The 13208-nt window shown below is 34.0% G+C and overlaps 1 protein-coding gene across 6 annotated transcripts in view; it reads left to right on the top strand.

The window, feature by feature from the left end:
- Nucleotides 1-13208, top strand: part of PDS5B (PDS5 cohesin associated factor B) — a 126631-nt gene that overhangs the window by 50386 nt on the left and 63037 nt on the right. For all 6 annotated transcript variants that reach the window (XM_008055400.2, XM_008055396.2, XM_008055399.2 and 3 more), the window contains exons 17-19: nt 1346-1461; nt 4089-4194; nt 6778-6938. In XM_008055400.2, the coding sequence (XP_008053591.1) occupies nt 1346-1461; nt 4089-4194; nt 6778-6938 (383 nt within the window). The remainder of the gene's footprint in view (nt 1-1345; nt 1462-4088; nt 4195-6777; nt 6939-13208) is intronic.

The raw sequence follows: 13208 nt of genomic DNA on the forward strand, positions 1-13208 counted from the left end.
TTTTGTTTGTGTTTCATTTTTGAGTTGGAGTCTCATTCTGTTGCCCAGACTGGAGTGCAGTAGCACAGTCACAGCTCATCACAACCTTGATCTCCTTGGGTCCAGGTGATCCTTTTACCTCAGCTTCCAGAGTAGCTGGGACTAAAGGCACATGCCACCATGCCTGGCTAATTATTTTGATTTTTTTTTTTTTTTTTAAAAGAGAAGAGGTCTTGTTGTGTTGTTCAGGCTGATCATGAACTTGTGGCCTCAAGTGATCTTCTTGTCCCAAAGTACTGGGATTGTAGGCATGAGTCACCATGCCTGACCTCAAGGTTCATTTTTAAAGTCTTTAATATGTATTGGCAAATTGTCCTCAAACTGAATTAGTTTTATGCTAATCACCAGTAATGAGAATGACCATTTTCTCATTCATAACAATATTGGACAGTAGTATTGCTGTAAACAAAGCCCAAGCAAAAACAAAAACATAGTTATTTTGATGGGATTTATATTTGTTAGTTTCTAGTCATCTGATTTTTTTCTTTGTTCCTTTTTTTGACCATTTTTTTTCATTGAATTTATTGGGCATTCATGTGTCTTTTGTAAGTTGTATGTTTATAATCTTTGCCTGTTTTTATAGAATGGTATTTGTCTTTATTGTATTGATTTGTTTGTCATATGGTGTTGTCTGTTAAGTTGCAAATTTGTTTCTGTCAGTTATAGTTTGCCTTTCATTTTGTTTATGATGTTCTTTACATACTACAGTTTTTGTTTGACCTAGCTGAGTCTACAGTGTTTTCCTCATGACTTTTGTCTTCGTGTCCTGCTTACAAAATCCTATTCTGTTGCAAGTCAATGAAAATATTTACTATTGATGGTGTTTCTTAATTTGTTACCCATGGATTTTCTGACATACGTTTTTGAGAATGATGATTCTTCATTCTACTCCAAACCATCTAAATGAGAATCTTCAGAGTTAGATCCAGGAATCTATAGTTTTAATAAGCTTCTCTGATAATTTTGCTTGCTGAAGTTTGTGTATCCAGTGATCCTTGGTTTTAATCTTTTGTATTTTTATCCTTTTGGAATGTTTTTGGTGTAAGGTATGAGATAGGGACCTATTTTTATTCCGAATGTCTGTCCAGTTATTTCAGTATAACATTCAATAGTCTACCTTTTTCCTATTTCCTATTAACTTTCTCATATGCTAGATTCTTAATCTAGTTGGACTTGTTCAGTTCTTATTGATTTGTTTATTCCAGCATAAGTATTGCATGGTTTTAAATAGTGTAGGTTTTTAATATTTTGATGTAATGATTTATTTAAATATACTTTTGTAATATTTTAAAAATCTGTATTGCAGCGTGAAATAACTAAGAAGTTGGGCAACCCCAAGCAGCCTACAAATCCTTTTCTGGAAATGATCAAGTTTCTCTTGGAGAGGATAGCACCTGTACACATAGATACTGAATCTATCAGGTATTTGTCTGTAAAAATACTACATTCTCATTACTACTGTTCATTCATTCATGCATTCAGGAGGTCATTCACTATTGTGTGTCTGCTATGTACAAGGCACCAAACTGGTTACTCATTTGTATATTTACATATATACTCATCTGTATATATCTATATTTTTATACACAACACACACATCTATACACACATATACACACGCACTTATCTGTGTGTATCTGTATATATCTAGTGTTACTTATTTTAATTTTAAGCATTGGTTCAAATTGTGTGAGAAATTGTCAGTCCAGTCCCTATTTTTATCTGTTAACAGTATTCTGGTAACTCTTTGTTAGTTGACATAGGTTAGGTAATATAAACAAATTTTAGTTATGTCCTCGGGAAAACTAGGTACATCTGTTGCAGAGGAACATGTGTTGCATTTTCAAAGATATTCAAGAGCCAGAAATATTTTTTAGAACAATTCTCATTTAAAGTTTCAGCTTTGATACTATGTGACTGTGAAATCTTGGAAAATGATTTTTTCTTATGACTGCATTTCCTTTTGTGAAATGTGAGGTTTTTTGTTTTTAAAACTTTTCCTTAAAATGTTTCCTACTAAAAAAAACACACACTATGTACATAGAAAACTGGTTTATTAGTCATTCATCAGTAATGTTCTTTAGGGAGTATATATTAGAATAAAAAATAAATAATACTGATGATTTTTCATCCTGCCCTCAGTGAAGCCCTTTTGGAGATGTTGCACTGGGGAGGGCATTGAGTATAGCTTTTGGGCATTGACCTCTCACAAATAGACCCTACTTTGGTTACCTGTTAGTCACTTTGGACTCCTCTGGCATAAATTTTAATATGAAGAGGTGCTTCTGAGGTTAACAAACAACAAAAACTAGAAGGCTTTGTATTAGTAAGAGGAAGACTTTGCGTCAGACTGAAATGCATTAATTCAGTAAACAATCCCCCATGCCTTCTCTATTCAAGGCAGTGCTAGTTAGATATTGGCTAGGCACACACTCTGCTGTTCATCTATCTTCTCTCTAGTAGTGGAATAAAGAAATGAGAAATGGAATAAAGAAAATGAGCACAAAAAAGGGGAGAAAACACCCTCAAAATATCAACTCTTGAGAAGGGATGATTTTTAAAAAAAGGGTTAGCCGGGCTCGGTGGCTCAGCCTGTAATCCCGCGCCTTGGGGAGGCTGAGGTGAGTGGATTGCCTGAGCCCGCGGGTTCGAGACCCGCCTGGACAGCGAGACCTCATCTCTACAATAAAAATAAAAAAAATCAGCTGGGCGTGGTAGCGCATGCCTGTAATTCCGGCTACTCGGAAGGCTGAGGCGGAAGGATCGCTGGAGCCCAGCAGGCGAGGCTGCGGTGGCCGGGAGCGGCCACTGCACTCCTGTCTGGGTGACCGAGTGAGACTCGACTCAAAAAAAAAAAAAAAAAAAAGGGTTGATTAATTTAAGGAGACTATAAGGAAGACATATACATTTGAATCCTAACTTGACCTTACATTTTACATGTGAGTCCATAATATTTTTGTAGAAACAAATTTATGAAACACTTTAAGGAACATTGAATAATTGAATTTTCTTGTATTTTGGTGTGTTTTATGTCTCTGTTTAACTTGGTATTTGCTGTTTGTTTTTTTTTTTTGTAAAAAGAACAAATGCCCATCAGTGTAAATGATTATTTTAGATAATTATCAGTGCATTATAAATGCTTATTTTACTGTAACATAAGTGTGTTTTTAGAAGAAAGCTTGAAAACATGTTTCTTTTCTGATCTATTACAGTTCCTTTTCTAATGTTGTATGTATGTCTGTTACCTAGGTATTTTTATACCTTTTAGGAGTATGACTGTGTGTTCCTGGCTTAGAGTTGTGGCTTATACACAGTAATACTTGGTAAATAGTTTGAAAGTGCTTTATGTTGCTCTTTATTCTTTTTTTACTTTATTATATATTGTTAACTTACTGTACTAATTATCAATTTCAGATAATTACAAAATCTATGCTTTTGGGCTTAGGACAAAAAACATTAACGATAACAATAGCATTAATAAAGAGTACATCTAATAACATTTTGACCATTCAGTGGGCAATAGAAAATAACTTTTTGAAAAAAAGCATCTCGAACCTTTTTTTTTTGAGTTGGAGTCTCACTCGGTCGTCCAGACTGGAGTGCAGTGGCCGCTTCCGGCCACCGCAGCCTCGACCTGCTGGGCTCCGGCGATCCTTCCGCCTCAGCCTTCCAGGTAGCCGGAATTACAGGCATATGCTACCATGCCCAGCTGATTTTTATTATTTTTTATTTATTGTAGAGATGAGGTCTCACTGCCCAGGCGGGTCTCGAACCCACGGGCTCAGGCAATCCACTCACCTCAGCCTCCCAAAGGCGTGGGATTACAGGCTGAGCCACCGAGCCCAGCGAAAAAAAGAAGCATCTCAAAGTATTTTATTATAGTTTGTTTTGCTGTAGTGTTTGGGAAACAGCTATATCAGATTTGTATGTGGTTTGTGGTATGTGTGTGTGTGTGTGTGTGTGTATAATATTTAGGATAATTTTTCTTAGACATTGCTAATAAATGATATTTGATAAAAAGTGACAGTTTTATTTTTGTCACACTTCAGTGCCCTTATTAAGCAAGTGAACAAATCAATAGATGGAACAGCAGATGATGAAGATGAGGGTGTTCCAACTGATCAGGCCATCAGGGCGGGTCTTGAACTGCTTAAGGTAGATATCTATTGAAAATTAAGTGCCTAATTAGGTGAATGTTAAACATAGGCGGATAATATTATTTGTTCTTGAGATCTGCTTCTTAAGTATATACAAGGTAAAATTTTCTCAGTTGTTTTAGATAATTTTGAAACTGCATATTTATCCTAACTTGTAAGCTGAATATTTTTAGGTTTGAATTCTGTAATATAGCCTAGTACTAATTACATTAAAATCGTGAAGTTTAATTTAAGGTGTCATTAGTGAACAAAAGTACTAACTCTACCACAGAATGAGCCAAATTCTTCCTAAAACTCTATTTCATAAAATATCAGTTTTTTATACAAATATCAGTTCATTATTGACAACTTAGAATATATAAAATTATAAACAAGGCATGTATAGGCCTGTCATACGTAAACATTATTAACTTCTTGTGTTTCCTTTTAATCTTCCAGAAATGCTTAGTTTTATGTAGTTGAGATCAGACTGATTATATACAATTTTGTTTCCTATTTTCTTTTATTAAAGTAATAAACATTATTAGTTTCTTTTATTTCCTTTTAATCTTTCAAAATACAGTTTTATGTAGTAGAGATCAAACTGATTATACAATTTTGTATCCTGAACTATTTTCTTTTATTAAAGCATTGGTATTTTTCTCAGTGTTTCTTGACTGTTTTTAAGAGTACCTAAAACAGGTCAGATTTTTGGCTGTCATTCACTAACGGTGTGCTTTTGGGCACATTACTTGCCTCACTTCCTCATCTGAAATGAAGGTAATAATTAAGTACTTACTTTCCAGAGGACTACATTCAATCATGTACATAAATTTCTTGGGATAGTTCCTGGCTAATAATAAAATAATAATAATAATAAACATTATTTTTTGAAATGATGTGATTAGTTCACTTTTGGAATATTGTATTGCTATTATTCTCCTATTGAATATTTAGATTTTTCTAATTTTACTTTTGTAAACCATACTAAGGTGAATATTTCTGTAGAAGATCTCTTGGTAATGGCCTGCATTTTTGGAAAATTAGAAGGGTATTGCTGAGTCAAAGACAATGGCCATTTTCAAAATTCTTGGAGATACATATATTCAGAATCCCTTACAGAGAAATTTTGCCCATATATGATCCCATCAGTATGAAGGTGTCCATCTTCTTAACCTTCACATGGAATATTGTAAATTTAAAAAAGGTTTGCTAATCTGTTGAGCAAAATGACATTTTAATTTGCATAATTATTTCTAGTGAAGTCTACCTTTCGTATGTCAATCATTCGTGTTTTCTCCATGGTGAATTCATTATTTTTATCCTTTGTTCATATATCTGATACTGACATCTCAGTCTTTTCTTAAAAAGTGATTTATGTGAGCTTTTTAATTTCCTTTGCTTTTTCATGGTACATATTTGATCCATAAAAAAGTATTTTCTCATATGTAAGTTATGAGGTACAGTAATAAAGTGACTAACAGTATAAAATAAATAGAATATTTAATTAAATTGCTTATTAAAAATATTGTTGACGTTCCCTGAGTGGTTCCTCCTGCCCCATCCCCCAGGTATCATTTTCCTAAATTTTGGATTTATTATTCTCTTCCTATTCTTTATAATCTTCTCATCTGTATTTGTGTATCTCTAAAGAACATATTATATGTTCTGATTACTTCAGAATGTTATTCATATGGCATTATACATAGTATATTTATCTGCTGCTTGCTTTTTTTTACAGTCCACATTGATTCCCATTGTTTATTTTGTGCTTAGGAAAACTCTCATATTCAGAGAGTTTTTATTGTCTTGGTTTTAAAAAATTCTTAAACACAACCTATCTGAGGTATATTTTTAAAGTGTTTTTGAGGGCAACCCCTTTGGGTCCCCTCCTACTGTGGGAACTTTTCTGTCCTCTCAATAAATCCTGCTTGCAAAAAAAAAAAAAGAATGTTTTTGGGTTGGGGGAAGTCAAATTTGATTTTCTCCCATTGGCTATTCAGTTTTCCCAGGACTATTTTCTGTTGCCTTCTTTATAATCTACAACAGTCTAGACAGTCTAAATTGTTATATAATCTAGGGTCTGTTTATTGCTTTAATTTTCTGTTTCATGATTGTTCTAATGTTAGTGTCATGTTGATTTAGTTATTGTAACTTTTTGGTATTTTTCACTATCTGGTGTTTTATTCCTTCCCACAGTTTACTTTTCTCAAAAATGTTCTTAGTTACTATCTTCTAATGATCTTTATTTAGAAGAAGAGAGATATTTTGTTAAATTTTCTCTTCATGTCTCTTTTCTTCTACCCTCATTCCCCACCCTTCTCCCGAAAAATCCATACAGTAATCAAAATTTAAATTATTTTGACTAAAATTATGTTAACATGTAATTTAATTTGGGAGCAAATGACCTTTTATGTCACGCAGCTTCCTACATAGGGACATTCTGTTATATATTTGAGTTTTAAATTTTATTCATGGTGTTCTTAATTTCTTGTTAGCATAATTATTTTTGTATTTATAGTATTCCTAATATGTAATATTTTAGCTTTGTGTTACAAAGATGAAGAGGTTCTATATGTTATTTTTGTGGTTCACTTTATAGGTACTCTCATTTACACATCCCATCTCATTTCATTCTGCTGAAACATTTGAATCACTGCTGGCTTGTCTGAAAATGGATGATGAAAAAGTTGCAGAAGCTGCACTACAAATTTTTAAAAATACAGGGAGCAAAATTGAAGAGGATTTCCCACACATCAGATCGTGAGTTGAGTTTATTCTGATAAATATTCTGGACCTCAGAAAAATAATTTTCTATTTCTTGATTTATGTAAAAATTAGAATCGTTCAAGAGAAAAAGCTGTCTAGATTATCTTAAGTCTGTACTGTTCAGTTTAGAATCTCTTTTCTTGGGAGAAAGCATCGATTGGTATTTTAGATGATTCATGAGATGGAGAGTAAACATGGCATGTCTTTCTGAAGCATCAGTTAACAGTCCCTGGTATATTATGGCATAGCATAAACTCTTCACATAAATTTAAGGTACAGTGAGAAGTTTCAAAGGAATTTCATCAGGACTATCCGTAGTAATCCATACTTGTCTTCTGTGATTCAGGGTACTCTGACAAAAATTTTTAGAAGCAGTGCTTTATTTTACACAGGGGAGTCAGTGGGCATGGAATACTGTTAACAGCAGTGCAATTTTTTTGTGTTCTAATATTTCCAAGAGTTGGAAATTGAGCTGTTATCTTAGGACTCTCTAATATTGGTTGATCATTTTTCAAGATTCTGTAATAGCTTAGAATAAGTTTTCTTTATTCCTTATAAGCCACTGCTTACTGCTCTATATGTATCTCTTCACCTTGTTACTGGAGAGAAGATTGAATAGGTGTTCCTGATATTGCCATAATTGTAGTAGTTGGTTTCACTTCTACCTCACCAGTTCTGGCTTAGCCACTAGTTTGGTTAGTTGCGGTTGGGGCTCCATGCTTCTTCGTGCAGAAGAATTGTCTGTGGCTCTTTTCCTCAGAAAGACACTGTGGACAAAGGCAGCTGTTAGAGTTTCAGGTATAATTTTTGTTATTCCTTTCTACTCATGTGAACCTAATTCTAGAAACTGCTGATAAATATGACAGAGGCATTATTTAAATGGTAACTGAAACATATTTGAATTTCGTAGCAGTAATTTCTTTGGCAAGAGTAAAAAAAACCTTATTGTTTGGAAGTGCCTTTTCTTTTCTTTTGTTTTCTTTGTTTTTTTCTGGGGTCTCACTCTGTCATCCAGGTTGAAGTGCAGTGGCATGATCATGGCTCACTGCAGCCTTGAGTTCCTGGGCTCAAGCTGTTCTCCTCACGTCAGTCTCCCAAGTACCTAGGACTACAGGTGCACACCCACTACACCTGGCTAATTTTTAAAATTTTTTGTAGAGTAGAGGTCTTGCTATGTTGCCCAGGCTGGCGTTGAGCTCCTGGACTCAAGCAATCCTTCCGCCTTGGCCTCCCAAAGTGCTGGGATTTCAGGCATGCCTGGTTGACTTTTTAAGTTTTTAAGTTTTTTGTTTTTAAGTTTTTAAGTTTTTTGGTTTTTTTTGTTGTTGTTTTTTTTTTGAGTTGGAGTCTCACTCTGTCGCCCTGACTGGAGTGTAGTGGCCGCTCCCGGCCACTGCAGCCTCGACCTTCCGCCTCAGCCTTCCAAGTAGCTGGAACTACAGGTGCGCGCTACCACGCCTGGCTGATTTTTTGATTTATTGTAGAGATGAGGTCTCGCTGCCCAGGTGGGTCTTGAACCTGCGGGCTCAGGTGATCCACTCACCTTGGCCTTTCCAAAGGCGCGGGATTACAGGCTGAGCCAATCGAGCCCAGCTGACTTTTTAAGTTTTAAGTGAACCCAGAGCATAAGTTTTTCTTTGGAATGGAACTATGGGTCTCCTAGTCAGATCAGAGATTAGAGTTTCATACATACATAGATACACACACACACACACACACACACACACACACACACACACACACACACACACACTTTTTATAAACTGTATATAACTATATACCATTTGTTGAATGTTCACCTATTGTACTGTTTCATTTAAACCTTGTAACAATTCAGTGACATGTAGTTATTATCCTAATTTTCCAAATGAGGAAACTAATGCTCAGAGAGGTAAATGAATCTAGGTCATACAGCTAGCAAATGGGAGAGCCAGGATTTGAATTTAGACCGGTGGCTCCAATGCCTGTGGTATCTTATCCATTAATGGCACAGTTCCTTTCCTGATTAGAGAATTGAACATGTTTTAGTTTGACTTAATCACTGGAGGTTTTTACTATTTTCATTCTAGACTGCTGTTCCTAGTTTTCTTTATACTTTAAAGAAACATTGTTTGATATGTTTGTAGGAGAACTACAAGAACAAGGCTGAGAGCTGGACATTTTAGAATATGCAAGGGCATTTTAAAACACGGGCTGCTTTAATATGGAACTGAAGTACTTAAAATTATTTGATTTATATCCTGAATATATTTCAAATGCCTCTATGAGAGGGATTAACTCAGCTGATATTGAATACCTGCTGTGTGCACACACTGCTTTTTATGAGGTAACTCATACTAATGTCTTCAAGGAGATGAAGTATATATGCAGATTTTATATTTTAAATTATAAAATTGGATGAGTTAATTTTGATGAGAAAAAATGATAGGGTTAAGTGAATGTTGATTAAACTATCTTCCCTTGAATTCACCAGAATATTGAAAAAGAACTTTAAAACATGTCTAAGTAGAAGCTACCACAAACTGGACAGAATTGGTGCCAGATAAGCCATTTAGACTGAATTGAATGTGAGAACACTGACAATTTATAAGTATCCTGAATAAGCTGCATAAGGCAGTGTGTGTAGTAAGTGTCCTATCATCTACTAATTTAGAGGGAAGAGATTACTGTATGGACACACAGTAAGAGAAAGACGAAAACCCTGATTTTATTTGTAATAGGACTACAGGAGAGGTTTTGTTGTCATACCATTTTCCTTTGGGCCAACTTGTTTTTCTTACCAGGAGGAGCAAAGCTTAGAGGTGAGGTAAGACTAAGAGAAGAATCATGAAGGAAATGTCTTTTTGCCGACTTTACAGGAAAAGAAAAAATTAGGTACTGACCCATTAAAAAAAAAATGATGAGAGTTACGGGCTTCTGTTCTGACTAAGCCTGTCTCAGGAGCTTGGCTCGCTGGAAAGTAGGCAGATGGGCCAAAGCAGTCCTCTCATGGCATGTGATATTCCCCTAGCCCACGTGAAGCTGGTTCTCATTTTCTCATCCCTGTGAGAGTTTTAACAGACTTGGAGAGAAATTACACAGAGGTAAAGGACTCACTAGCTTTAGTCCTACCTTTCATCCCTATGCTCCTCAGTCAGCTGATTAAGCAATTGTAGCCTGAGTTGGTAGCTTTTATGTTAATTTTAAAGAAAAGTGTTTGGTCCTCCGGGAGCTGCTACCTATACTTTTGTTTAAATAATAGAACCAAAGAATATTTTTCTTACAGATGAATTATAGAATGCATATAAACAAATTAATATACATGAAGCCTATATAACTATTTTAGCATTCAAAAGATAGTGAATATGAGCTGTTTAGAAAAATTGAATTTTTCTAGGAAAAAATAAAATCTTAGAATGTTGATGTAAACTGCTAAGGAAGTTAGACAGCAAATGACATCTGGGGGGCAAAAAAGAACAAAAATAAGGTAAGATATGGAAAAGAGCTAGGAATAACGAGGAACAGAAACATATTAATCATAGAATATAATTTATTATAAGTAGCAAGGAACAGAATAAATCATAGAAAATGAAATCAGTAAGCTAGGGATTGGGCTTGAGAAAATCTGCATAGTACATGGAGAAATTAGGCAAAAAATGAAGATATTTAAAGAGTGAATTGCAAATAGTGAAAAACTAAATGATTCATCTAGAGAAGACAATAGAATAATGGGAAACGAAAAATATCCAAGAAAATAATAATAATAAACAAGATAAGAATGAATGAAAACTTGAATCTGGAGCTCAAGAAGACTCATATTTTAGGAAAATACACTGGTACAATTTACTGAATTTTCAGGGATTATAGAAATGATTTCACAGACATCAAGGGGAAAAAGGTCAGTACAGTGGAAAATAACGAGGCTGACTTATTCTTGTAAGCCACATAAAATTTCTAAAGCTAATAATTCAACAACTGGAGAGTTTTGATGGAAAGAAGATAATGAAAGAATTTCCTCATCTACCCAAGTTATGTTAAGTATGGGCAAATGAAGGATGTTTCTGAAGTATACAGGACTCAGAAAATGTATCACCCTTTTTTATTATGAGGTCATTCTGTCTACCTAATTGTATGCCTTTCCCTATGGAATTGAGTCTTGTTTATTCCCCCCAAATCTGGCTGTTGTTTTCTTCTTGTTTGCATATCTCTGATTAGTCTTTACCTATCATTGTACTCTTAGTTATTTAACTTTTAGATATAGCTATGTAAATACATTAGAAAACGTGGATTTTTATTTTAAAGGATGATATAAATGAACTAAATCAGCTTTAGAAGAGGTAACATTCAAAAAACCTGATGGACTATAATTATTCAAAAAATTGAACAAACGATCTTTTAATAAAAGCACCAGTAAAAGTTGTGTCTGAAGAGGGAGATTTCAAGTCTACAAGAAACCAGGAATTCTAGTGATATTTTATTGTTCAGAGTATGGGGGGAAAGCACTCATATTCTTTAAAACCTGCGTGTGACTAACATAGATGTTAAAAACCTGATGAAAGATGCACCTGCAAAAGAAAACTAAGACAGATTTTACTAATACATGATTTTTGTAGAAGTAAAATATTAGCAAAAAGATAATTAGAATTTGCTACAGTTAAGTAAGAATATATTTTGACCAAATGTGGTTAACTTTAGGAATACAATTATTAATGTTTAGAATTCTTAAGTGAACAAAAGGAAAGTACACAATGGATCATTTTGGTAGATGCTTGAAAGGGTTACTGATTTTAAAAAATCAGTCCATTTGCAATTAAATCTAATAAGATGGGAATAAATACTTTCATAACATAATTAATATCTCTCAAATCAATAGGCAGCATCATATTATAAAACCCTAGAAGCATTCCCAGTGAAATCAGGAACAAGATGAGAAACCACACTCTCCCTGATGTTATTTAACATTGTCTTCAGAGCATTAGGCAATGTAATTACATAAGAATATAAAATAAGTGTACACGTGTTGGAAAGGAAGAAGCAAAATTATTTTTTTTCCTGGAAAATCCAGGAGAATCATCTGAAAAAGCACTTGACATGGGGCAGCTAAAATAAGATTATAGAAAATCCAGAACTTTCCTTATATATCACTAACAACTTTTTAAAAAACATTATGGGAGTAAACATCAAAAAACCTAGAAGTAAAGTGTACAAGAAATTTGCAGCCCTGCAGTGGTGACTGAGGAATATATAATATTTAACAAATAGATTGGTCAGGAAAAGTAAGTTTACCCAATAAAATAACTAACAAGCTGTTTTGAAAAGAAAAATCAATGTAGATGGCTTACCTCTATTTTACATATATTCTAGATGAATCAAAGATAAATTCTTGCTTTATCAAAGATTTTAAATATATAACATGGATTAATAAAAGTATTAATAACCAGTATATTTCTATAACTTGTTTGTTTGTGGGAGAAAGAACAGTAGTGCCAAGTCATGAATGAACTATTAATGGGTTGGATTTTATTTTCAAAAGCTATTTGTTGAAAAAATATTTATGGAGCCCATACTGTGTGTCAGGTACCATTCTAGGTGCTGAGGATGTTGTAATAGTTAGGACAGGTTAAGTCTCTGTGCTTACATTTTAGTGGGAGAGAACCATTATTTAGACAAAAGCCAAAATCATAAAATAAGTTGGAAACACAAATGACATGCTGAAAAACTATTTTCAGTATATATGAGTTAGAAAAGGTTAATATCTATAATGTATAAAGACTTAGTGAAGGAATAATAAACATAACTCTCACAGAATACTAGCAAAGGGAATGAACAGGAAATTCACAAAAAGGATAGCCTCTGAGCCACCTAAATCATGAAAAGATACGTATGTAATCAAGGAACTACAAATAAAAACAATTGTGCGATATCACCAATGTGAGTTAGCATCCCAGTGGTGCTCTCTTGATGGAAGTATAAATTTTGATAACGTGGCAATACATACAAACTTAAAATGTGTATAGTTTTTAACTCTGCATTTTCACTTTTGGGATCTTATTCCAGAGATAATTAGAAAATTATCTACATAATCATCGTATAGGTTGGGTTCAGTCAGAAACAGAAACTATACTAGGTACAGTCATGCAGCACATGACATTTTGGTTAGCAATAGACTTCATATATTATGGTGTTCCCATAAGATTATTATGGAACTGCATTACACAGATGTGCCACTTTTATCTTTTATACCATATTTTTATTGTACCTTTTCTGTGTTTAGATATGTTTTGA

Source organism: Carlito syrichta, unplaced genomic scaffold (genome assembly GCF_000164805.1).
Source record: "Carlito syrichta isolate Samal-C Ts95f unplaced genomic scaffold, Tarsius_syrichta-2.0.1 Scaffold301846, whole genome shotgun sequence".
In the NCBI taxonomy this organism is placed as follows: Eukaryota; Metazoa; Chordata; class Mammalia; order Primates; family Tarsiidae; genus Carlito; species Carlito syrichta.